Source organism: Asterias amurensis, chromosome 21 (assembly GCF_032118995.1).
Source record: "Asterias amurensis chromosome 21, ASM3211899v1".
NCBI lineage: Eukaryota > Metazoa > Echinodermata > Asteroidea > Forcipulatida > Asteriidae > Asterias > Asterias amurensis.
Window position 1 is genome coordinate 630737 of NC_092668.1, and position 25128 is coordinate 655864.

The 25128-nt window shown below is 37.6% G+C and overlaps 3 protein-coding genes across 11 annotated transcripts in view; 1 reads left to right on the forward strand and 2 right to left on the reverse strand.

The window, feature by feature from the left end:
• LOC139952796 (protein FAM13A-like) overlaps positions 1-8181 on the forward strand; it is a 41447-nt gene extending 33266 nt beyond the window's left edge. For 7 of the 8 annotated variants that reach the window (XM_071952012.1, XM_071952015.1, XM_071952016.1 and 4 more), the window contains 4 exons: positions 13-102; positions 530-738; positions 1014-1170; positions 3290-8181. In XM_071952012.1, coding sequence (XP_071808113.1) covers positions 13-102; positions 530-738; positions 1014-1170; positions 3290-3394 — 561 coding nt within the window. In that variant the 3' untranslated portion in view covers positions 3395-8181. Of the gene's footprint in view, positions 1-12; positions 103-529; positions 739-1013; positions 1171-2003; positions 2129-3289 lie in introns of all 8 variants that reach the window. The other variant, XR_011787914.1, reaches the window with a different exon arrangement.
• Positions 8182-11055: 2874 nt separating this feature from the next.
• On the reverse strand, positions 11056-16009 carry LOC139952979 (multiple inositol polyphosphate phosphatase 1-like). Its single transcript, XM_071952332.1, has 3 exons — positions 14865-16009; positions 13590-13821; positions 11056-11612 (listed from the first exon to the last, which is right to left on the reverse strand). The coding sequence occupies exons 1-3, from the start codon at positions 15778-15780 to the stop codon at positions 11156-11158; spliced, it is 1605 nt and encodes a 534-aa protein (XP_071808433.1). The 5' UTR covers positions 15781-16009; the 3' UTR covers positions 11056-11155.
• A 1636-nt stretch (positions 16010-17645) lies between these two features.
• LOC139953157 (uncharacterized) lies at positions 17646-24267 on the reverse strand. 2 transcript variants are annotated; one of them, XM_071952585.1, is made up of 9 exons: positions 24082-24267; positions 23237-23277; positions 22470-22627; positions 22049-22204; positions 21359-21596; positions 20742-20953; positions 20328-20496; positions 19837-19915; positions 17646-19320 (listed from the first exon to the last, which is right to left on the reverse strand). In XM_071952585.1, the coding sequence occupies exons 1-8, from the start codon at positions 24228-24230 to the stop codon at positions 19851-19853; spliced, it is 1188 nt and encodes a 395-aa protein (XP_071808686.1). In that variant the 5' UTR covers positions 24231-24267; the 3' UTR covers positions 17646-19320; positions 19837-19850. The 2 variants fall into 2 exon arrangements, with proteins under 2 accessions (XP_071808686.1, XP_071808685.1); XM_071952584.1 differs by having other exon boundaries at positions 17646-19254; positions 24082-24266.
• Between the last annotated feature and the right edge of the window lie 861 nt (positions 24268-25128).

A 25128-nucleotide genomic window follows, 5' to 3' on the forward strand; every position in this document is an offset into this window, starting at 1 on the left:
TCCTTTCAATAGGATCTTAGACAGCCCGATGATGGGCAACCTGTGGATTTACAAACCATTAAAGAACATGAAGAAACTAAAGAATTCCAGCCCAAACAAATGGTAAGTTCTCATCTGCCATCTTCGGTATTATTTTCTGTTTCTAACACATTAGTAGACGTCTCTACCCTAATGTGACAGTTTCCCTGTTTTGTCAATGTCATGCTTCAGTTGTTTTTTTATCCAAGATGTTTTAATTTGTTTGTGGTTGCGAAGTTTAATGCTGGAAAGAAACAGTTAGTGGCCTGAGGTTTTGACCTGAGCATAGTCTTCCTCAAAGGCTTTTAAAAAAAGTGCAAATTTACTTGATTTTATTTTCTTGTTGATTAGGGTCAGATTCACAGCCTGGTTATTTTTTCGGTAATTGCAAAGTTTTTAGCTGAAAAAGTAAGGAAAAAGGGGCCTGAGGTTTTGACCCAAGCAGAGTTTTCCTCGAAGGCTGAAAAAGGGAAGTGAACATTGACTTGATTTTTTTGTTCTTGTTGATTAGGGTCAGATTCACAGCCTGTATCGTGAGGATGAAGAATCTGAAGAGATGCAAACAACGGATTTCACCGTCACTCAGGATGTGAAGGGACTACTGAGTCATATAGACCTGGATGATAGCTATCCTAGTCCTGCTGAGAGTCGACGGAGTAGTAGTGGAGGGAGGGAAGAGACGGCTTCGGAAATGGCCTCCAATCTCCATGAGGCATCATTGTAAGTTGTTAGGCTTCAAGCATTTTGTCATGTTCCCTGTGTGCTTGAGTATTGATCAATACTTGATTCTTCTTCTAGAAAGGGGATCTGACTATACTGAGTCTTATCTTGGCACTTCTACTGGAAAAAACTATAAGTCTGGGGGCAATTTTTGTAGGCCAAGACCAGAAATCCAGACCTGATAATGTTTGCATTGTGAAGTTAACTCATAAATGTTACGGGGTATGAAAATATAAAAAAAATTAATTTCTGATGTTTTTAAATTTGTTATGCAGAAGTGAATTATTAGCCAGGCAGAATCAGTCTAGAGAAGACAAGAAGAGACTACGCAAAATCCTCAAAGAGTTTGAAGATAACTTCTTCAAGGAGTCAGGTCGCCATGTACAGAAGGAGGATCGAATCCCAATGGAAGTTCAGTATAATGAATATAAGGTAGGTCAAGACGCAGTGGTATTCACTCACTTGAAAATGTTGCGAATAAATCAGCATTACATTTTTTACAAAATCAATCTATGGCCCTACCTTTAAAGTTTTGGTTACTCTGTTGTGAATTTGTTTTATATTATTGCAAGTGTTTTGTTTTCCTTTTTGTAAAGAATGCATTTTCCACTTTCTGTGTTACATCATGTCCTATGTGAATAGTAAATTACTGTACCCCAAGTCCTGCAGCTACTGATTGTTGTTAACAGGTTAACTGCTTTTGTTGGCACAAAACTCTGCTTAGCAGCTATTTTCTGCTTATTTTCTGCTTAGCAGGTTTATGAAACTCAAGTCTGGGTCCAACTTTAAAAAGCCTATAAGCAAGTATACTTGATAAGCAATACTTTCTGAGTTGCTTTCATAAATCATTTTTACCAGAAAGCACTTTTTTGTGCCTACTATAGACACAAAAATGTGTAAGTATTTTTTACAAAATGATGAATAGATTTTACAGTGTGTGTGTGCATTCACACCGAATTACCATTGTTGCATCCCTTATCTTCTGACAAGAACTGCTGGTAAAGTAGCGTGCTCTAACCTTTGCTTTAACCTTTGCTTGCAGTAAGCAATAGTCTTAAAATGTGAAATCTGCCAATGACCACTTCATATATAGGAAATACTCTTCCAGGATCTGTGAAACTGACCCCAGGTTTACATTTGGAGGTAACCTTACCCTGCTACTTACCGCTAATTGCACATAGGTGAACATTCTTATGCAGTCAGCGAGGATAGCCTGTACCTTAACCTGTATACATCTCTTTGTATCTGTACCTTTCCCGCTACAGCAAATCAAGGCTAAGCTTCGTCTTCTAGATGTGTTGTTGTCCAAGCGCATTGAGTACGCATAGTGGGCTTTGTAGTTAAGAGTGACTGTACAGTGTTAGTTGTATCCCAGTTCTGTCTTACTTTGGTGAGATTCCATCTTACTTTCTTGCATGTCTTAAAGCTTTAACCCTTCTTCATATCTGTATTATTCTTATCTCATCCTTCGAAATCACACAACTAATTGGTTTCTGTATGGTAGAGTAGCTATGTGCTGAATTAACGGTCCGTCACCTTGTCGCAAACACTCGTTACACGTGGAATCAGGTGCATGCTGGTCTAGCTAGTGATTAAGTTTGACCCCTAGATAGACCAGCATGCTCCTCATTCAACAGTTAGCGTCTGCAGAATGGGTATTTGCGAAACGGTCTATGACTAGAGTACAAAGCTTGAAATGTTGAAAATAAATCACTTCTTTATCTCACATTTCAATGGTCATGACCTCCGTTGCCTGCATGTAATTCCAGGCACGGAACCATATTAAATTATCAATGTGTTTTAGCTCTCAGATCCTCAAATCCTTCCCCAGTTTTCTTTCGTTTTCTTTTTGTTTGGCAATTTTACTGCAGATGGATGATTAATTAGTCTAGGCATGTTTATATTGTTTTGGCATAAATTTTTAGAGTCTACCAGTACATCATAAACATTGCTTATAAAAAACAATTGCATTTGCACCCTTCAATATGCTTACAAACGTTATATCATACTAACATCTTGTTATAAAATCTGCATTTACTATTTTTTTTCAAGTTCTTTATGCTTATTAAATGAATGCTATACCAATACTAACATCTGGTAATAACATTTCACTTGCACCTACTTTTTTGCTAACTTCATCATGCTTATATAAAATACTGTACCAAAAATAATATAAGTTGCCATTTACTGCATTTACATCTTTTTGGCTAAGTTCATTTTGCGTATAAATGTATACCAATACTGACAAATATACTGACAAATATTGTAATAAGCACTTTATTTAAAACTTACTTTTTTGCCAAGTTCATTATGTTTATCAATGTTATACCAATAATAACTAACATCTTGTCACATTGAGATGTATTCCTAATCAAATAAACTCCTTACCTTAGTCTTATTTACTTCTAGAAATTATTTAATGATCTGAATTAATTTTTCAAGAAATTGTTATGAAGTTTTTAGCTGGTGTTTATGTTTATGTTTATTTACATCCGTAAGAGAAAGCATGGATGCTAATTTAAGGTTTCTGTTTCTTTTTTCTTGGATTCAGCATCTTAAGAAACATCAGAAGTTATTAGAAGCTCTCGTTGCCAAGCATCAGACTCAAGGGTCACCTCTTGAAGAGACTACTCGATACATGGTGGACTTAATATAACAACCAGCTTCACCCAACACCTGAAAGTACTGAAAAACCTTGCCAGGTGTGACTGAAGAAGGAAATAAAAGAAGCTCTTTAACCCTCCTACTGTGTGACCACTCAATATCATCCACTGTGGTTTTAAAAGATAGATAAACTATGCCAGCCTGCAATATGATATCATGTGGTAAAAAGTACACAGTTAACCCTCCTACTGTCTGACCATTCAATATCATTGACTGCATTTTTGAATGATAGATACAACTATCTCAGACTGCAATATGATATCATGTGATGAAGGCATCTACACAGTACACAGTCAACTCTCCTACTGTCTGACCATTCAATGTCACCCATGGTGGTTTTGATTGATGGACAAGTTATGCCAGCCTGCACTATCATGATGTGGTGAATGCATCTTGTACATGTACATGTGTACACAGTACACATGTACACATTTAGCTCTGTGCACAGGGGTGAATTTCACAAAGAGTTAAGACTAGTCTAATCTCGAATTAGGATGAGTTACTCGTCCTAACATAGGACTACCCATAAGTTTCTTATATCTCCTAGGACTAGTCCTAAGTAAGGACTAGTCCTAACTCTTTGTGAAATGGACCCCAGGCTCTGCAACCATCTTCCACCATTGCAGTTGAATCTTTCAATGGTTGGTCAACAACTTCTCATGATTAGGAATGTTAATGGCCTGACTTGAAGATGATTATGAATTTTGTGTCTGCCGGGTCTTTTTCATGGTTCAGCTGTTTTCTTCCATTTAAATTAATGTAATGAAACTGTGGCTTGAAGGGAGAACAAAATAGTCAGGTTTCATTTTGGGGTGTTGGACGTCAGTATTTGTTTGTTGTTAATGCAATCAGGGAGCTTGACGATGGCTTGAAATAATGCACAAAACTAAAATAGCAAAAAGGTAGAAACGAACGATCTTTGTTTGTTTGTTTGCAACTTGTACGTACTGTTATGTTGTTGAACTATGCTTTGGTCATTATTATCATTACCATCAACCGAGCCCATCTTCATAGAGCTGCTGTGGTGTAAACGCATTATAACTAATTTCATCGTAAACATATCCTTTTTGACCGCAACTGATACATTTTGTGTGTCATTTAGGTCTGCTATACAAAGGAAATCATTCACTGAAGTAGTTGGATCTTGAAGTAGTTAGCTCTAACAAGTTCAATACATGATCGTTGATTCCTGATAATATTTTTCTTGAGAAAACAAAAAATGTACTATTCCAAAAATGCCAAAGCTTAACCTTAATTGTGAATTTTGTTATACACCTTTATCTCGACATCACTTTATTCCGCTTTGCTCTGATACCCCTAATGTATTTCCTAGCCCTAACCTTAAAGGCAGTGGACACTGTTGGTAATTACTCAAAATAATTATTAGCATAAAACCTTACTTGGTAACGAGTAATGGAGATCTGTTGATAGTATAAAACATTGCGAGAAACGGTTCCCTCTGAAGTAATGTAGTTTTTGAGAAAGAAGTAATTTTCCACGAGTTTGATTTCGAGAACTCACAATTAGATTTTGAGGTCTCAAAATCAAGCATCTGAAAGCACACAAGTTCTTGTGACGAGTGTGTTTTTTCCTTTCATTATTACCTCGCAACTTCGATGACCAATTGAGCTCAATTTTTACAGGTTTGTTATTGTATGCATATATGTTGAGATACACCAAGTGAGAAGACTGGTCTTTGACAATTACCAATAGTGTCCACTGTCTTAAAGCTTTGGCCCTAGTGTGTAATTCAAGAAGGGGTTCATCTGAAAATAATAGGATTGTTGGAACATAGGGGTATCTAAGTCACATCACTAGAATCCCACCTTGAGACATGTTACTGCAAAGCACCTAGGCTTAAGCTATCTCAACGATTTAGAAGATAAAATACATCACCACCTAGTAATAGAATACAACTACATTGACTCTGGATTAGCTGAGAGGATTAGCCAAGTGGATCAACTGAGTGCATTAATGGATGCTTAAGATTTGTTGAGTCAATAGCCACTGGTTTAAGACAATACGCTTTGTTGAAATGCTTTTTTTAAAGGCACCGGAGCGGAGGTGAAATGGATTAACTATTTGGGGTTATGAGTTGGTTCATGTTTATCCCATCTTGTGCCTTTTATGCACTATTTTTTTTTCAGAATGATACTAAGTTTGATTATGAATCTTATTTATTTGTGTACAGAAAAAAAAGTTTACTGAATTAAGATTTGGGAGATGAGAAACAAAATTGGTGTTATACCAAGAAGATATTGATTTGTAAATATTGTTGTTTTGCTGGGCTTCTTATTTTCAAGTAGCGTGTGATTATAATACAGATGCGCATTATTGGGAACAGTACTCATCCTGTGTGATTCGTGCATTCCCAAAGTTCTAATATGAAAGTACCCCCTCTGTTGGTTAACTCTTGCCAGGTTTCTGTTGTTTCTTCCAATTTATCAAAACCATGTACATGTTTTGTTTGATTTTGGCAGATTGAGTTCTGTTTAATTAACGATGCGAGTTGTTTGTTGTTGTTTTCCCTTTAATTTTTGTTTACGATCACAAGGAAATACTGTTTCCATTAGATTATCTTAAGAAGTAATCTTGGAGTCTGAGCCTAAATTCATGGAGGAACTGTGAACCTGAAGTTTTCTTGAAGCTTCAGAGTGAGTCTAAGAGCTATAAGCTCAGCATGTTAAAAAGCTTGCGGAAAGCTAAAATCTGCTGTTTCGTATCAGATTGAACTAACATTTATTTGAATGAGATTGAAGGATAATAAGGATGAACAATGAATCAGTCACTGCCAAAGAAATTTAAAGAGGGACCCTTATATACAAATATAAAGAAATGTAACTGAAATTATTGAAGGTTATCAGAGTGTGCTTTTTGATAAAAACAAGTACTTTGTACGATGTATATTGATGGAAGAAATTTCTATATCAGTACGATCAATTGTGAAAGAAAGTAGATAAAAGTGTAACGGCTTCGTGTTGGAACCTTCGTGTTTACATAATTGCTTTAATGACTTTAAAGGAAAGTTATGTAATGATACTGTGTTGAAAGAGATTTTCAACATTTAAATTTGTACTTAATTTGACTAAAAAAAATTAAGGTTAATTTTCTGCAGCATGTAGTGATAACCGATTGACATTAAATTTTGTGATGTGGTGACAAACGCGGGACTCTGGAAAGTACCGAGTATACAGTGCTTTGGTGTATGGTTAAAAACAAATAATATTCTTTCTACCCATTGCAATTTTAATCTGTAAAACTCCTGAGGTTCCCGCTCCTAAAATACATTATTCACTCTAGCTTTTATGAAATCTATGTGGTCTATTGGTTAGATATTTGCTCTTGAATTGAAAGGGTTGTGGGTTCGAATCCCAACATATGTTATGCACACATGACTTTGGAATGATTACAACCAGGGCAATAAGATAATGGGCCATGCTGATTCAGTACAAAAACATTCCTATTTAAGTTTAACATTGTTGCAACTTGTGCCCCACTCATTTGTTGCTTAGCAGTAAAGTTTGGTAAGCAGTAATTTCTGCTTAACAGCTTTACAAATTGGGCCCTGGTCCCGTTTCATGTTTAAGCTGTCCCGTGCCTAATCCATTGATGTTTGAGGATGTGCCTGTTATCGCGAAACACTGCCACAGATATCATTCTAAAATGTATAAACAAATAACTGTTTTATAAATAATCAAGAACTTTTGTGACGCCATTGTTTGTGTTTGTGTATATCGGGGAAATGTTTATAGAAGAGACCAATTATTGTGTTTGTTTAATTGTGATGACTTGTGCCAAAATCAGGCACTTCCTCGGAAATAGTGAAAGGAGATGATAACCGACATGTAGGCCTTGATATCGGTGTGATGTTGAGATGTCTTGAGAGATGTGCTGAGATGTCTTACACACTCTCTCTCTCCTCAAGTATGATGACACCAGTGTCACATACGGATACTGTCTACCATGCCTACCATTTTGGGAGTCAGTTTGTGTTTTCAGCCTGTTTTTAAGGGGTTTGCAATATGAAGGTTTGTTATCAATGAGCTATTATTTGTATCACAAACAATACCATGGTAACCAAATAATGTGCTATACACTATGTGTTACACAGGGGGACATCGACTCCCAAAATAGCGCAACCAAGACTATTGGTATGACGTTGTCAGGTGAATTGGGTCAGTAGACTGGGGCCTTTCTCAAACCTTGGCTTGGGCTCCGGCTCAGGCTCCGCGTGCTGATATCCGTGCAATACGCGCTGCTCCAAAATGCAAGTTACAATGCAAGCTGCGTACACAGCAGGCAGAGCCTAAGCCTGAGCCGGAGCCCAAGCCGTGGTTTGAGAAAGGCCCCAGAGTTTGGGCTGAAGCGGATGGTTTTAGCACGGCACGTTAGAGATTGATGTAGGCAGCTGTCTGTCAAACACAAGTACTGTTTTAAAAAAAATGTGACTAGAAAACTAGAACCTTCAAAGAAATATGTTGATTTTGGGTAAAGTGCATTGTAGATTTGTATTTATGTCAAGTGAAAAAATGTAAATAAATATTTGATGAGTGTGAATAAGTGGCTGGTAATGTAATACGCTCATGTACAGTACCCCCAAAAATGTTTGTAAAGTTGACGTGAACTAAGAAAACGTTCGTTGTAGTTTTGCGATGCATTGATTATTACAAGTTCCTTGACTGTTCTGATTGTGTTATACCACTGTGTGGATGTTATACTTTATGTTGATAAAAGTGAACAAAAAGAAAGCAATTTTGCAATTGTCTATTTTTCAATAAAATGAGCAAAAGGAATACGTTTGTGGTTTGTTTCTTTTTTCAGGAGTATTTGTTTTGTACCCTTCACAGCAAAGTTTGTGAAGGTATGACCCATGACATGTGGAGTGTTCAAACACAACCCTTTAAAAAAATAATTTACCTGTAAACAGAAATGAGTTACGAGTCAATTAAAAGAACACACATTTTGAAATAATTTACATGGCTGATATATTTTTATCTTTGCATCATAATCAAGGCACAGCGATAATCAAATCAATATAATAAAAATACTTATAAAATCTTTTTTTCTGGCAAAAATTTTTAAATTGTTTATATATTTGGCAACATGCAACTTCCTACTCTACTCCACTATTCTAACAGATGAATATACTATTCTACTTAAAACAAAAATATGGCATTTGATACATTTTGAATAAACAAATAATGAATCTATAACACGCTTGAATGATTTTAGCACACACAACACAAATTCATGCAATTTTATACTAAATCTAAGATAATTAAACCAGTCATGCTTGACATCAGGAATAGACTGCAAGTTCATAAGCTGGAGACCACTCATCGACAATAAGGTTTTGTCTTTGTGTTTCTTTGAAGGACATTTCTATGGGAAAAATGTTTCTTTGAAGGACATTTCTATGGGAAATGTAAACTTGTATTGGAAGCTTGCATCTTTGTAGCAAAGGCACAGGGCACCACTGCAACACCTGAATGCTGTGGGCTATTTCAAGGTCTGCTGTTGGCAAGAATACTTGGCTTGACAAAGATGTTTTATTTATTGCCCATTTCAGCCAGTAATAATGACACAATTAATTTATGCCGGTTCACTACAGGTGTTTCTGTCGGTACGATGAAGGTATTGACAGCTTACTATATGGAAAACCATGTAGTTGGGGAGATACGAGTTGAGTGCCAGTAAAAGTACTGCTTCGTCAAATAATGAACGTTTTATTGATGCGAGCCCTGACCACCTGTTGTAATGTAAAGGATGTCTAAGGATCTGTAAACAATGAATACATTGTTCACTTCAATGTACCACCAGACATTTTAATTTTAAAATTGATTGATTGATTGATTGATTGAAAATGTTTATTTAAACAAATTTGATAAAAACAGCTCAACGGCTGATCATGAACAACACGTATTAACATAATAAAATTTGTAAAAAATCACTATTGTCAAATACCAAAAATTAATTTTACAAAAAAAAATACTTTGTAAAAGCGAAATTCATTCCTTTTTAACTATCATAAAATATATTTGGCAACACAATAAAATGAACTTTGATTAGTATTTAGAATTTTTAATATAATTGTAACATACTATATATGTCTAGAAAGTTCTACGTTATGTTAAAAAATAAAGTGTTTACAAAAACGATTAGGTCTCCTTTGAGATAAAAAGAGTTATGATTGTTGTGAATCGCTGAAACTGAACGAAAGTAAACAATTCTCGTTTCTTCCTCATCCTTGCACGATGAAATATAAATTAAACTCTTTGGTGAGCAGAATCAATTGATTTTTTGCTGAGCTTTCAAATTGCTCTTTAGAAACAAAAGTTTTGGTTTCAATTGTTACAAATCCTGTATTTATCCTTCATACATAGCTTTTAGTTCCGTTTTAGCAAAGAGAGAATGTCACAAGACGACAACATTTCATTTCTTGTGAGTGTTTTAATTCACACTTTTAAAAAATTATGCCTTCAGCTTAAGAGATGCTTTCAGCATTTTTTTTAAAGCCCATGTCGGATATTTTTCACATTTTAAAATAAACTGCGCCAATAAAGTATCTAAACACTTACAAATGGTCAGATATATCGGAACCTGAAATAGTATGCCAAAAAATAATTATTCATTTCTATTCACCGTTAATTTCTGCACATTTTGACACATCTTGTGTTGCGCTACGATGTTGTTTAGTGGATTTATGGGCACTTGAGTGGCTTAAGGTCGAATTTCAAAAGTTGCAAAAGCCCCTATTCAAGTTAAATCGTTGTATTGTGACGAGTAAGATCAGCGTTTCTTTTGCCCGCCCTTTATAAATGATTTGTTTGTCGCGTTTTGGATAAATCGGTTGCGATGAACATCAGCAATAATTGTCAGTAACCAAGCAAAGGGGTCAAAGATGGGAGGCATACAACAAAATGGGTTAACAGCCAGAATCCCTGATTATGGTAAGACAGGGAAAGGTGTTTCAAGATAACAGGAAAGATGGCTCAACTGACCAAACAGGAAAGAGGACGGATCGTTGGTTTGATAGAAGCCGGTATGTCGATTCGAGCTGCAGCTCATCAAGTTGGAACGTCACCAGCGACGGTCAGTAAAATGGTGGAATGGCTACCAAGCTCAGGGAAATGTGGACAACCTGCCAAGGAGTGGCCGCCCGAGTGTGACTTCTGCAGCAGAAGAAAGTGAACAAGTCCATCAAGCCTGACACCACTCTCGAGGGATTGCGACGCATCCTGATCAGGAAATGGCAAGGGAATGACCAGGGACAGATCAGATGTCTCGTTTGGAGTATGAGAAGACGACTCCTTGTCGTTAACAGTAATGGAGGACACACCAAGTATTGAGGACAGGATATCAGCAGTTTTAGAGTTAAAGATACGGCCATAAATTTCATGGTCAAGTAAACGAAACGAGTTTGTGTCTTTTGTCTTGATTTTGTCTGTGTGTGAGGCTTGTGTGAGTTCCCTTCTGGAATTGGGGTGAATAGGGGCTTTTGCAACTTTTGAAATTCGACCTTAAGCTACTCAAGTGCCCATAAATCCACCAAACAACATCGTAGCGCAACACAAGATGTGTCAAAATGTGCAGAAATTAACGGTGAATAGAAATTAATAATTATTCTTTGGCATACTAATTCAGGTTCCGATAAATCTGACTATTTGTAAGTGTTTAGATACTTTATTGGCGCAGTTTACTTTTAAAATGACTGGCCAACTGAGAAGCACTTGGATTATTACACTCCTCCTTATCAAGACGCTCTGATCACAGAAATCCCAACTAACGCCACGTATGCTAAAAGAAACTGCAGACAGGCAGAAAAGTTGATATTGCCGTTGCTTTTCTGGTCATCATCCAAAGCAGCAGCGCACTCCTCTTTAAAATCGCAGGTCCCGATGGCCCGCTCGATGCCCCCTTTAAACTCCTCCAAGCTGCAAAACTGACCTGTGCAGAAATCGAGCTTGACTGGTCTTTCATTTAAAAGAACTTGCACCCTATGAACAGTATCGGAACTTCCGTTGCATCGGTATAACGCAAAAGCGACGTTTCCAGCGAAGGGAGACATGTTTCCTGCTCGGAATACCCGGTCGATGTGTTCGTCAAAGTTGGATGATAAGAGAGCAACGGGTTCATTGAAGAGACCCATCAGGGCAACCAGAGGAACGATGGTCTCGGAGTGGCCAAATTTGAAGTTCCCAAGAGGAGTGCTGTGATTCAAAAAAATATAAAAAAATTATTTTTCATCAGAAAATATAGTTAGCTGATTGCAGACTGCTAACCAATACCAACCGAAAGGACCTATGGTATAAATGCAATGGCCTGACATTACAACCCTAGCAGAGTCTTACTCGTAGGCTATGGTATAAATGCAATGGCCTGACATTACAACCCTAGCAGAGTCTTACTCGTAGGCTATGGTATAAATGCAATGGCCTGACATTACAACCCTAGCAGAGTCTTACTCGTAAGCTATGGTATAAATGCAATGGCCTGACACTACAACCCTAGCAGAGTCTTACTCGTAAGCTAAATGACAACACAACATCAATAGTTATTATTTTAAGTGTATCTAAACATAAGCAGTGAAGTGGAAATACATGAACAGAGGGAGACTCAGAAAGCAAACAGCTCCCCACCCTCTAGGGGTGGTCTCCCCCCTCCCCCACCACAACTCAATTCCCTCCCTCCTCCCCCCTCATAAATAAAATGCTTGTCTTGAGTCATTTTGGTTAACAGCCAGGTTTGTTTTTTTCCTAGCTTCTTGAATATAAGGTTGTGTGCCATGATGTGTGTTTGGATGTTGCCGTGCAGTATCCACTCCCCACCCCCACCATGTGATTGCAAATATCACTTAGTCATTTCCCCTCAATGATTTCTGTAACCCTGGGCAAACACTTTATCTTTAAAGATGACTATAAATTATAAACCAACAAACTTTTTGAAGTTTGAATGGTAAGAAACGAGTAGGCCACCTCAATTACCTCATATTTTTCCTTAATTTTTCAAATTTGAGTGCACCTCCAAATTTATTGATTCTTGTTATTTTGCAAATGGCGACCCCTCAAAAAAAAAAGGGGGTTGCAAAATAGTGCTCTCCAGAGTCTTCTTTCCCATTCGGTAAATTGTGTGGCCGTGCCATCTTAAGGTTTTGTTGTACTGTAACTATGTTTTTAAGGGATCTAAACCCTTTGCCATAGAGTTTTATCAAGATCAAGGTTTTAATACTACATAAAGCCCAAATGTTTGATCAATCACTCAATCAATCAGAGGGAATTTATATAGCGCCAAAATCAACCAAAGTGGTTCAAAGGCACTCTTACAGAAAGTTTGACTGTTTTGTCACCATTAAGTGGATTTGGGTGTGTGTCGATCTTTATCATAGATAGAGTGGAGCATTTCAATGGATCTCTCAGGGAGGGTTCAAGAATACAATAACCACTCAGCTTCTGAAATTGACCTTCTAAAAAAACTTATTAGGTGCACTTTGTACACACACACCTATGGCAACCAAAAAATGTTGTTCACCTTTGATCGTCAACTTTGGTTTCTGTTTGTAATTAATCATGGAAAAATTGAACATTAGTCCTTCGACCCAGAGGCTTTGCTTTGGAAATCCTGAGCCAGAAATTCCCCGATTAAAAGTTCACAAGTCAGATGGCTGGCATCTTAAAACCATGTGCCAGGTACAAAAAGGTACGACACATACTGGTACTACATGTAGTACCGGTTTGTGTACTAGTTAGTACTACATGTATAGTTTGATATATGGTAAACATTTAGGCCAATTCCAAATGAGCTGAATGCCGAGGCTGGATCACAACTTTAACATGCAAAAATAGAGGCTACCCTGTGTGGCTAGTACAGAGATAAGAACCAGATTGAACCCTGAAGCTCTGAGAACCAAGACCAAACCGAGACAAGTCGGTTATGACAAAGACTGAGACCATGAAGGTCCAAGCACAGAGGCATTGAGGGCAATTGCCTCCTTGCCCTTTGGTCATTGCCTTCATGCCCTTGAACTGCTCAGTAGAATTTTACAATTTCCTCATAGGGTGCCCTTTACCAAGGAGAAAATGCCTTGATGCCTGTGCCCTTTCAAAAACGAATCATACAGGCCTGCAATAGTGTACCCCAGTAAACCAGTTGGGGCAGCCAAGTTACTCCCAAACTGTGGTTTCTCTTACCTGGTTGGCATGGCAACTCTCTTCTCTAAGTAGTTGATAGCATCTAAGGCAAGCTCACAGCTGATTCTGTAGTTGATTGAAAACCCATACGCCTTGTTCCAGTAATTCTTCAACTCTGAATGGTACTCCGGTGCATAAAGATCTTGTTGTTCAAACAGCTTACACCACGTGTCGGAATCGTTGTGCATGGCTAGATCAAAACCACACATCTCAGATAGCAGAATGACCTCCGCTGCAAAGAAAAGAATTTCAAAATGTTATAACAAACAAGACATGTGGTTAAATGTGAAACTCACTTCCATCATTTTTTGTTGTCCTTCTACTGGTAAATTCAGATGATTTCAAGATCGCTGAAACTGATATTTCTATTCCCTAAAATTTTACTCCTGTAAAAACAACTCCTTTTAATACCCCCCCCCCCATTCGCACCATCCCAATGAAAACCAGATTTCATAAAATTTGACTGAACTTTAGTAATTGGTATGAAGCAAGATCACAATTTTAAAACGAGCATTGTTTTGGTACACATTGTGTATTTTGTTTATGACTAGTTGTTTTCAGATGTGTTATTTTTACAAGCACGAGATAATTTGCATTATCCATTTAGATGATCATAAACAATGTCACACCTCATTAAACAGGGTGATGTAGGCAATATTAATATTATTAAACCAAACAAATTACTTTTTAATTGGTTTCCAGTTTCAGATGATTATCTCAGCTAATAGGTCTACCAGTAATTGTACAAATCCATACCAGCAACTTGTTTTGCCTCAGAGAAATCATCACAACCTAGACCTAGTTGCCTTTGAATTAATGATGAGACCTCAACAAAAGTTAACACTAAACTTTTCTTTTTAATTTAAAATCACAAGTTCCATCACAACTTAAACTTCACCACTGGTATAAGCATGGAGGAGTTCCATGGCATGTATACGCAGATAGATGGGTGCGACAAGAGGGGCAACACAGGGCGACAACCCCCACCCCCCCCCCTTCCTTGCAGAACCGTTGACTCGCAACCTCTTTCACCTCCTTTTGCACAATTAGTCTACGGCAATGCAACTCATCAAGGTCTTGTTGAGTCCTGCCAAATTATTCACATCAATCTAGTATAATTCTGGAGGAATCCAATTCTTCACTACTAACCCCCTCCATCCCCTCTCCTTTGCCAACTTCAAAAAAAGTTCTACTTCTAAACTTTGTTTAGTCTCCTTCTAAAACTTAAAAAGTTGTAGACTTTGTTTTGATAATCTTAAAAGTGAAAACAACCACCTCTTGATAAATTAAAGGGTTTCCCTCCTGGAGGAGCCAGTTTCTGATTGACCTTCGTCCAAACTTCTCCAACCTCTGGACCATCTCTGAAAGTGTCTTGCTCCAAATCTGTTTTTCCCCCATTCACTGCTTCGGTGCACGTCTCCAAGACATCATAAAACCTCAGAAGTGGATCTTTGTCAACTGGGGAGTGTGGTATCACGGTCGAAGTTGGAGTGACTGGGGCTTCATTTTCAGAACACTCAACTGTGAAGGCATCTTTAGAATATTCTGGTGTACAGGTCTGATTTTCACCGACAAGACCTTCAAGGAAACCACGAGCACTGTCGATTGTCCGACTTTTATTTGTCGACTGGAAAGAGTAGCGCGAAAAATTGAAATCTTTGTCGGGGAATAATTCTGGAAAACGTTTTGTTGAGAGTCGGTGGGCGAGCATCTTCAATTCTTGCCAACCAGCTTCCACAAGCTGTGAAGCATTTGCCACAGGTAGTTTAGGAAATTCACGAAGATAGTAGAATTCTGGGTTGATTTCTGTGTTCTGAAGCCTGTCGATTATGCTGTGTACATCCCTCACATCTCCATCACCTGGATTGCGAGTACCGTGTCTGTAGACAACATACACGCCGTCAGGTGCGCAATTTTCCAGGCCTTCTGGTACGACTGCTCCGGTGGTCCTCGCGAGGTCAAACCAGTTTAATTCACGTTCACTTTTCGATCCAAAAGTTTCTATCGACAGCTCATATCCAGTCTTAGTGGCATAGAGTGGGGTATCAATAGGAGCTAATACTTGGTTCTGATCAGCAAGGGTGTCTTTGAATAACAGTGTTCCACTTGTTTTCGCAGGATTGAACACAAAACACAAGTAACTGAAGATTAGAAGAGTGGCGACAGAAAGTAAAGGTTTTGTGGCGTTCATCTTGTCAACAAGTTCTTGTTCTTTCTCTAAAGTCTAAGATTGTCAATGTCCGTCCAGAGCTTGCTTCTCCACTCAACTCTAACTGACGAGTTAGAGATTTTTCATGTCGATTATGAAGGTGCCCAATAAGAGGGTTTACAAAGTGAGGAATGTGTAAACAGCGAAGTCCAAGGGTGCACTGCTAACTTAGTTGTTTACTTTCGTGGCGCGATTGTCGTGTGTACGTTAGTGTGTGTGTGGCAGACGGATGCCGCAGCACAGCATGCACACGAATGCATGATGCTTTTTGGCATATCCATGTGGCTGGCCGGAAGGGAGTCGTGCATGTATGGCACACCAAAGCAACAAATTCAGAAGGAAACATAAAAGGTGATCGATGCATAGCTCCATGCTTAAACAAACTATTGAAGATGTGCAAGTAAGAACTCCATCAAAAGCCTAAACCCATGCCAACAATTGAGACCATGTTTTGACGTAACAAGAAAGTCATCTCTAATTTACACAACAGACAGTCAACAAGCCCACGGTTTGTGTAGTTGTTTGTGTGCCTTGTCAAGTTGTCACCACCGACACAAACAATTTCAAAAGTTTGATGTCTTGCAAGTGTTTCATAAAGAAACTTTGTAGGCACTCTCTAACTATCACACTATCACCAAGAAAGTTGATTATTGAATTGGGTTTTCTTTCTCCCTCTTTCTTTATGATTTCCTGCAGATTTTCTTTGGTATAATGGCAAATAATGCCCCACCACTTACCTCTTCAGGTTCGCTAAACTGAATCTCTAATCTCTTCAGCAGATTTTCAAGGGACTTTTAAATAAGCATTTCTTTGGAGTTTTAAAGACTCATTTATTTGAATCTTTATTTTTGTAATTACAACACATGTATGTGGTTTTGCTTTATATATTTCATGTCATTGTTTACTATGTTATGTGTTAGAGGATCCTGCATTATGCGCAATATAAATGTATTGTATTACGAGTAAAACCAAAAGGACGGTTTCTCTTAGTTTAGAGTTTCTGACTGAAAATTTACTGCCCTCTCACCAATCGCCATAAATATAAGCCCACGTGAATTTATGCCACTTCTGCATGCCATAGACGAGACACGCTCCGTAATCCATTCATTCATGGGTTCAAGGAGATCAATGGTTCAAGGTCAAGCACTTTCTTTCAAGCACTTTCTTTGCACGTTACCCATGTACAATGTATTTGTTTTCATAAAACTTTGATCGAAGTTTTTTTTTTAAGGAATTTGCATATTATGTGGTTAATGGTACCGATTTGGTATCGGTTGAAATTACCCTTGCCGACTAGTTTCTTCAAAGAAAGTATCAATTTTTTACGTTGTATCATTATTCTCTGGACACGCCCCCCCCCAACAAAAGCATAAACCATGGTTTTACGAGAGGTACCATTTATACATGTATAGGGGAAATGTTTCTCTACAACCAAACACACACATGGACAGACATCTAGAAAAATCAGAAAGCCAGTCTGTTTCTTTTCCAACTTTTCTTGTAAAAAAATCTTTTTAGCTTTACACAATAAAATGTTTGCACCTTTATCAAAAATGTCAAAACCTTTATCAAAATGTTTTAACAAAACTTACTTAAACACTTTGTTACAAGGGCACTTGGAAAGCACGGCCCAGTTTAAGGAATTTAAAAATTTCTTCAAAGGATAAATTTAACTTTAACCGTTTAAATTTCTGGAAAATTTTCTTCAAGTGACTATTTTAGTTTAAATAAGATCGTCATTAGAAAAGTTGTTTCAAAACATACTAGGCACTTTTTTATACACATCAGAAACACTTATTACAGATTCACGTCCGTCAATAAATTACATTAAAAAAACCTTTGGCAAATTTACTGCATAAGGAATGCTCATTTTATTAACTTTAAACCATTCACAACCTTTTAAAAATCATCCCATAATAAACAACCGAAATACACTAAAAGGATCAAACAAAAGGACTTTTTTTTTCACTGAGAACCACAAACTCAAGTGCATACAAAACAGAAGACGGATAAATGTCAAGTCTGAACCACAAAAGATACACACACAGAGTTACCTAATAAGTCAAGATATGATCTCGAAGTTCAACAAACTCTCAATTCAAAAATTAGGCTTGCAACAACATGTCTTCCATTGACTGGTAATACATTTCATCGTAATTTACTCCAAGATCAATCATATTAAATCTCTGGTGGTCAGACTTCACACGTATAAATATCTACACAATTAATAAGAATAAACATAAGTGGACTTCTTCAAATAATAACATGGTATTTGCTTTGGGTTTTCCCCTAAAAAGTAACTTTTTCCTTGCAGAAAAACAGACACCACTATTCCTTTAATATCACAGCATGGATTTTATTCTTGCAATCTAAGAAACCATGTTGAAATCCTGAAGAAGTCCTTTTTAAAAATCAAGTCAACCTTTTTATTGGCTTTGGTGGATAAACTTGATCCAACAATGTCTTCACTTATTGGATATATCTGATAAGTTCAGCAGAAACTCCAAAGCTCAAGAATTTTTGACACATGTCAATGTCACATCAAAGTAAGTCCTCTAAGAGATTTGTCTTTCTGTTAAATTGTTTTGATTTGAACGATAAATGAAAACAGCTTTTCCAAATGACTCTCAAGTCAAATATCAAACCTGTTATAAGATAGTTGGCAGCTTCCATAGTAACGCCAAACAAGTTGGCATCTGACTGATATTAAAGTGTGTGATTAACTTGATCCACCAAATTTTTAAAGACGGCCGTAAAGTCCACTGTGGAACAACACTGCAGCATGAGTCATGCACAGGCATAAACAAAGTTTGCTCAGAAATATTTCACTCCTTACCAACACTTAAAAATCAATCATTTAGAGAAAGTTTTGGGATGGGATGACATTGTTTTTTCTTTAAAAAAATAGGTGTTTTCTATGTTGTCGTTATTTTCAAAATGTATGAAATACAAAAAGTGCTTTCAAATTGTCTATACTAATAGTGGAATTTGGAAATTTAAAGTCTGTATCTAGTCAAACAGGTGGAGTACACAGGCATAGAATGAAAGTGACTACAGTACAACGGTACCAAAACATTGAGTCACATTACACTTACTAAAGGATTAATGGTGAAACATAAAAGGTGAAAACAGGAAGAAAGCAAACAATTAATAGCTAGTGAGAAGGGGTACAGAGTAGTCTGTACCTGGTGGTGGAATTGTTCTTCCATTAGTTAGAAGTTGAAATATCTATCAGCAAACTCATGAATATGCATGTTACAGCCCATGAATATGTATGTCAAAGCCCGTCTAACTGAACGGTTAAAGCTACGACCAGTCAGGGCAAGATTTAAGAAACCCAGCGTTGTGAAGAAACCCTTCATTATTTCAAGGTTGTCCAAAATAAAATGTGATCATCATCCCTCCATTAAAGCTGCTCTCCAAGACACTGATTCCATGTCGACAGGGCTGATGACTCTATAGGGGGGGGGGGAGGAGAGAAGGAAGCCATGTAGAATGAGAAATTAGAGGGAGAAACACTACCTGCAAGAAATTAATTAAGACAATTCAGTCAGATCACCCAAACACCCCTGTAGAAAATTACAACAAAGTATTTTTAATAAGTCACCGGTTGATTTGTCTTTACCATCTTTGTATAATTGTTTTGCAGCCATTCTAAAGTGTATTTCAAACTTGGATGCATATTCAGAAACATTACAGGATCGTTTTTGGCCCAATGACTAGTGTTCAGGGTACTAGTTCTTATTATCCCTTGATGTATGGCAGTTTCAGATTGTATGGCTTGTGACTGGCACCCGAACAAAGATATTGACAAAATGGGGAGACAGCCAACATTAGAGCTAGGTAGCTCAGTTGGCAGAGCAATGGCATGTCAATCTAGGAAACGCAGGTTGAAATTCAGTTTGAGTTTAACTTTGTTCAACCCAAAATTACAACCCAATTTGTTGTTAAATGTATCATACATGTAGGCCTATTCTATGAAAGAATTTCCATGAATTTAGCAGAATCTTATTGGTTTTTTATTTGTCCTCAACACACCTTAAATAGTTTTTTCAGTAGGGCTGGCCAGCAGTGTGTTGGTAACCTCCAGTAGCTGCTTTACCGTAACTGGACGCCTCTGTCAAAACATAACATAATCACACAATGTATTATTAATAATAGTAATAATAATAATAATAATAATAATTATTATTAATTTATAACACGCACATATCTGTCTCAATAGAGACACCCAAGGCACAAAAAAAAAAAAAATGCAACATTAATAATATCAATATATTATTGCCTGCATTGTCTGTGCCTAGTATGCAGCCCATTCATGGGGGCAAGACGCTAGGAACCTGAAAAACAATGAAATAATGCTTCCTCAAACTTCCAAATAGTTTGGAAATCTCAGCTTGATAAAATATTAGGTCACCTTGTTCACAATTTGTGCCGTAGTTAAACTGTTGTGTTGGGTAGTTGTTATTTATGAGTTGGGTAGTTATTATTATTTTTAGGCTTGTTATATTTGAGTAGTATTTACTCACCCTGTCCGTAATTTGTGCCATAGTTATACTGTTGTTGGGCTGGGTAGCTGGTTGCATCATAACCACCAGTCTGATACCCAGCTTGGAAACCAGATCCATTAGCTGAATACTGACCCGCAGATGCATCCTGAGTACCGTAGTTCTGTCCATAGTTGTTGTAGTTGTAGCCCTGTAACGAAGACAAACAACAAGAATTAAAAGCAACACTGGAAGAGTATGGCACATTCTAAGCTATGTTACAACATGTCATGTCTTAGGGCCTTATCAAACAAAGCAACTATTGCAGGCAATTTAGTAGCAACCAATTGCAGTGCATGCTGCGGGACCACTTTGGTGGCACATGAAGACATTTTTCATTTTGTAACACCCAGCTACACCCACCACACCAATCTGGAACCCTATATCTATCCTTACCTGATATTGTTGTTCATATCCTTGATTATAGCCACCAGACTGATCGTAACCTTGGTAGTATTGACTCTGATCGTATCCTCCTTGGTTGTCATATCCGCCTCCTTGTCCACCTTGATTGTAGCCATCCCATTGGTTGTATTGACCTCCGCCTTGGTAGTTACCTCTTCCTTGATGGTTGCCACGGAAACCACCACCACCACCTCCTCGTCCAACTGAAGAGAGATATTTAATAAAAACAATTATGAATCTAAGAAGGATCTATATAAAGTAATATGAAATTCAAAGACGAAAATCCCACTCGATCAAATCTAAGAAATGACCTTCTGAACTTTGGTATGCAAATGTATGTAAGTAACCAATCAAGAGTCATGAACGGTACACGACAGTTTGACTGGTAACAGGTAACCTACGTTCGTTAAGCAGCTTTTTTTCCCACGCTAAGCAGACTTTTGTTCTTCAAAGCTTAAAAAAGTCTTTCCACTATTGTCTTTCCATCATGCAAACCTTCAAGTCTCATTACTCATAGCTTTATAACCTTGAACCCCAACGGCATATTGTCTTGTGAATCGCCCAAAAAATATCTTCAGTATTTCTTAAGATCCGAGTTGATTACTTACATCCTCCCCTGAAGTCTCCTCGGAATCCTCCTCTACCCCTGAATCCTCCGCGACCAAACCTATCATTTGTCTGATTTACTGGTTTGACTTCTACTTTACACGTCTCCGTTCCGTCCGTCAATTCGTGAAACTTTTCCTCTGCAACTGTGTCCACTGTTGAATCATTCTCAAACTGGATGAAGGCGAAACCGCGTCGCTTCTGCGTCACACGGTCAACAAAGATTTTGGTTTGCAAGATCTGTTTGGAGAGAATGAAACGAGTACTTGTTTAATAGCAAAATTCAACTTACCCAATGTAGAGTGTTGGCTTGAGAAAATGAGATGCACTTTCAGAAAGTTGTTAACAATCCGCTTATGTATGAATGCTCTCATTATTTTTTTCTTTCAACGGGATAAGCAGAGCTTTGTTTTGAATTATGAGACCCATTTCTGTACGCCTTCTAACGGTGCTTTGGTGCGTTCAGCAGCCACTGCAAGAAGCACCAGGTAAACCCCTTCTCTTAGCAATTAGTTTAACTGGGTTCTTTTTCCACATGTAAAACCTGTGACCAGTGTCCTGCTCATATTTGCTAAGCAGAAGTTTGTTAAGCAATATTTGTAATTGGTCCCCGTCGTCTAGGACGACTTGATCCCTCTGTCCTACATTGTCTAACTTACTTTTCTAACTTACTTTTATCTTATCTAACTTACTTTTCCAAATGCTGAGAAATAAGCTTCCAGGATCTCTTCGGATATACCGTTGGAAATTCCACCGACAAACAATTTCTTGGATCTTGCCTGTCCCTGTTTCACTGCTTTCTTAACCTCAATCACTTTTCCATCTACCGTGTGTTCTTGCGACAATACCTGCAAAGAATCAGAAAAATAAGTTAACCCTCCTACTCCCTTACCATTCAATCTTACTGAATGCAAAGATATAAAAACAATAATAGGCATTTATACAGCACCAAATCAATCTAAAGAGATGATCAAGGTACAACTTGCTTGGTGCAATGTGTTGTCATTTACAACATGTAGACTTTGAGAAAGACTCAATTATACAGTCAAACCATCAAAACCATTTCTCCTCCTTATAAAAATATACAAGATATTGAAATGGAAAAATGCCTACACTTTCGACGGCTGCTGAACTTTCAAAAAGGACAAATCCGAAACCCCTCGACCGCATTTGTTCGGCTGTGTCTCTTAGGTTTCCCATCCTATCCTGTGTATATTTCACATTCACGTCTTTGACTGTCCCGAATGTAGAGAAGTAAACTCTCAGTGTTTCTGGAAGGCAACAAATAGAAAAGATTGATAAATTTTTCATTTCAAAGGATATATTACTCATGTAATTGTGGAAAAAAGGAAAAGACCCACACTAAACAAAACTGTAGTCATGTTCAATTTTTCTTTGGCTCTGCTTTGAATTTTAAAAAGAGAAAATCAGTTCATTAGCATCCTAGCTTCACTACATTGTATATCTGGTTCGTTATTGGGCCAAGTCTATTCCCACTGTTTAAACAAACTGCGCACAGTTCAGTACCTTTTTATTTTGGCAGTAAGTGTGGTAACATGTGTGAACGTAACCGACATGCAAAGTAGGTCTTGCCGTTTACCAAGCACTGTTTGAGTTAAGCCCGGCTTATACTTCCTGTGGTTTTGAATGCGATACAAATCTTGACGTCACAAGGCTCTTTTCGCAGCGAATGTTTCAAAATTCTTAACCCATTCTCATTCGCAGGAAGTATATACTGGGCTGAATAGTTGTGATAATCAGGACCGTCGGGCATGTTGGGAAGATGAAGAGTTACAATTTTTGCATAGATCTATGTTCATGCATGAGATTGAGACTCATGCTGTGTAACACTAACTGGCGGTCTTTTGTTTTGTCCTTACCATTATTAGTACAGCTGTTCAAACCTCCGACAAAGATTTTCCTATGAAGGGAAAACAAGAAGCATTGAATGTTTATATCACACTATCAGACTTTGTTTAATAATATTGATACTACTTATATAAGTAATAGTTGGATTTATAGAGCGCAAATATACCAAACGATGCAAGGCGCTTTTATTTTATGGAGAAAGACAATGGGGACAACAAGCTACAAATAAAAAAAAGTAGAATTTGGATGGAGAACTGTCAGGTCATTCATCTTGTTGAGAAGACCGTTTTTTTTTAAATTAAAATTAAAAATAAAAGGACAGATTCCAGAACATTACAATCTGAACAGGTGTCTGGGTGTAGTCTTGCAAGTAGCATTTTCAAAATGAATGATTCTGACTCTGAGAGGGAACGATTATCATTGCACACAGGGTCAGGCATCCAAATCTGTGATTTGTGAGTGTGGTTGTTCACCAATTTCATTGTGTAGCATCATATATGTACCACCACAGCAGTGAACGGAAGAAGTGTTGAAACTCTGAATTTTAAATTGTAATCCACGGACTATTTTTTAATAACTAGAAAACCACATTTAGTTTTATTGGTAAAGCACAATAATTTATGTTGTTTTTAGTTCAGCATCTTTAAAAAGACCAGCTCAATGCCAAATGACTTATCCAAGAAAAACAAAAAATAACTTTACGTCAAACATCGTGGGCCGAACATCGTCAAAGGAAATTTTCACGAAAAAGATGCAACACATACAATGGGCTACTTTCCACATGTAAAAAAAAAATCTTTGTTCGTGTACGACGCACTGCGACGTTTGAACATGTCGTTTTAAAACCGCAACTTACGCAGGATCATCTTCGCTTTTCGAAGCAAATATACTGTCCCCGGGTTTGGCAGGAGTGGACGCAGTTGATTCTATCTGCTGTTGGGATTCAGGAATTTGATCACCATTTTGTTCGCCAACTTGTTGTTCTTCCGTTCCTGTGTCCGCCATGTTGTTCGAAGATAGATGCTACTTTCCCGGGTACCCGTCGTTTAAGAGTAAGTGCTGGTTGAATTGTTCGTTTGATTACCAGTTGCGTTTTAGTACACGCGTGTTGTTAGTGTGTGTGCACGCCGGTATGAAAGGGTCATGTGGATCGTTTTTGGATCTATCAATCTATTACGAGTCAACTCAAACTCAAACAGGTGGTTTTTAAACCCTCTCGTGCGTATGTCTTTTTCGAAGTGCTTTAGAACAAAAAGTATGTGCTTTTCAGAAGTAGATGGGTAGTGAAGGACATAATGATTAAACAAAAATTGAAACAAAAATAACCTCTTAATTTAGTCGACCATCATGTCCTCATTGGAGGACACTGCGCTGTGATGACAAAAACCAACACCACAAGACACTCTACACATGCCACTAAAATGCCATTATAAGTAAATAAAAGTATGCTGCGGCGTTTTTTCAAGAAATGTTACTCTCATTCCTCCTCACCCCCCCCCCCCCTCCCTCCCCCCACCATCCCCCCTGGTAGTAGAAAGCTGTGTTTTGTTCAATAGCTGATTTGTAATTATTTAGTAATTTGATGGTCTATTTTCTAAAGCTTAATTTTTTACTTTTATTTTAAGTCGAATTATTTATTTTACTGGTTTGTTTTTTAGTTATTTAGTTTGTTTCGAGTTACAGTGTTTAAAAAAAAAACATCAAAGCAGCAAGTGAGCATCTTTAAGTAGTCCTGTTTGGGTACGAGATGACCGGAATTCGACTTGAGGGATATTGAGGGATGCATCACCATGGTTACAGCTTATTTTATTCAGCTATGGCCTATTTCTCACAAGGATATCGATCGTAGTTGGATTATAGTTATTAGCCCGAATTGTGTCTAGTCCAGTATAAAATAACAATA

Bases quoted from the DNA above. Each gene is read 5' to 3' on its own strand.
- LOC139952979 (XM_071952332.1), bottom strand. From the start codon at position 15,780: ATGAACGCCACAAAACCTTTACTTTCTGTCGCCACTCTTCTAATCTTC. The intron at 13,822-14,864 runs GTGGTTGTTTTC...TTTTCTTTGCAG, and splicing joins ACCCTTTAATTTATCAAGAG to CGGAGGTCATTCTGCTATCT. The intron at 11,613-13,589 runs GTAAGAGAAACC...TTTGAATCACAG, and splicing joins AGAGTTGCCATGCCAACCAG to CACTCCTCTTGGGAACTTCA.
- LOC139953157 (XM_071952585.1), bottom strand. From the start codon at position 24,230: ATGGCGGACACAGGAACGGAAGAACAACAAGTTGGCGAACAAAATGGT. The intron at 21,597-22,048 runs GTAAGTTAGATA...CTCTCCAAACAG, and splicing joins ATTTCTCAGCATTTGGAAAA to ATCTTGCAAACCAAAATCTT. The intron at 20,497-20,741 runs GTAAGGATAGAT...TCTTCGTTACAG, and splicing joins GATATGAACAACAATATCAG to GGCTACAACTACAACAACTA.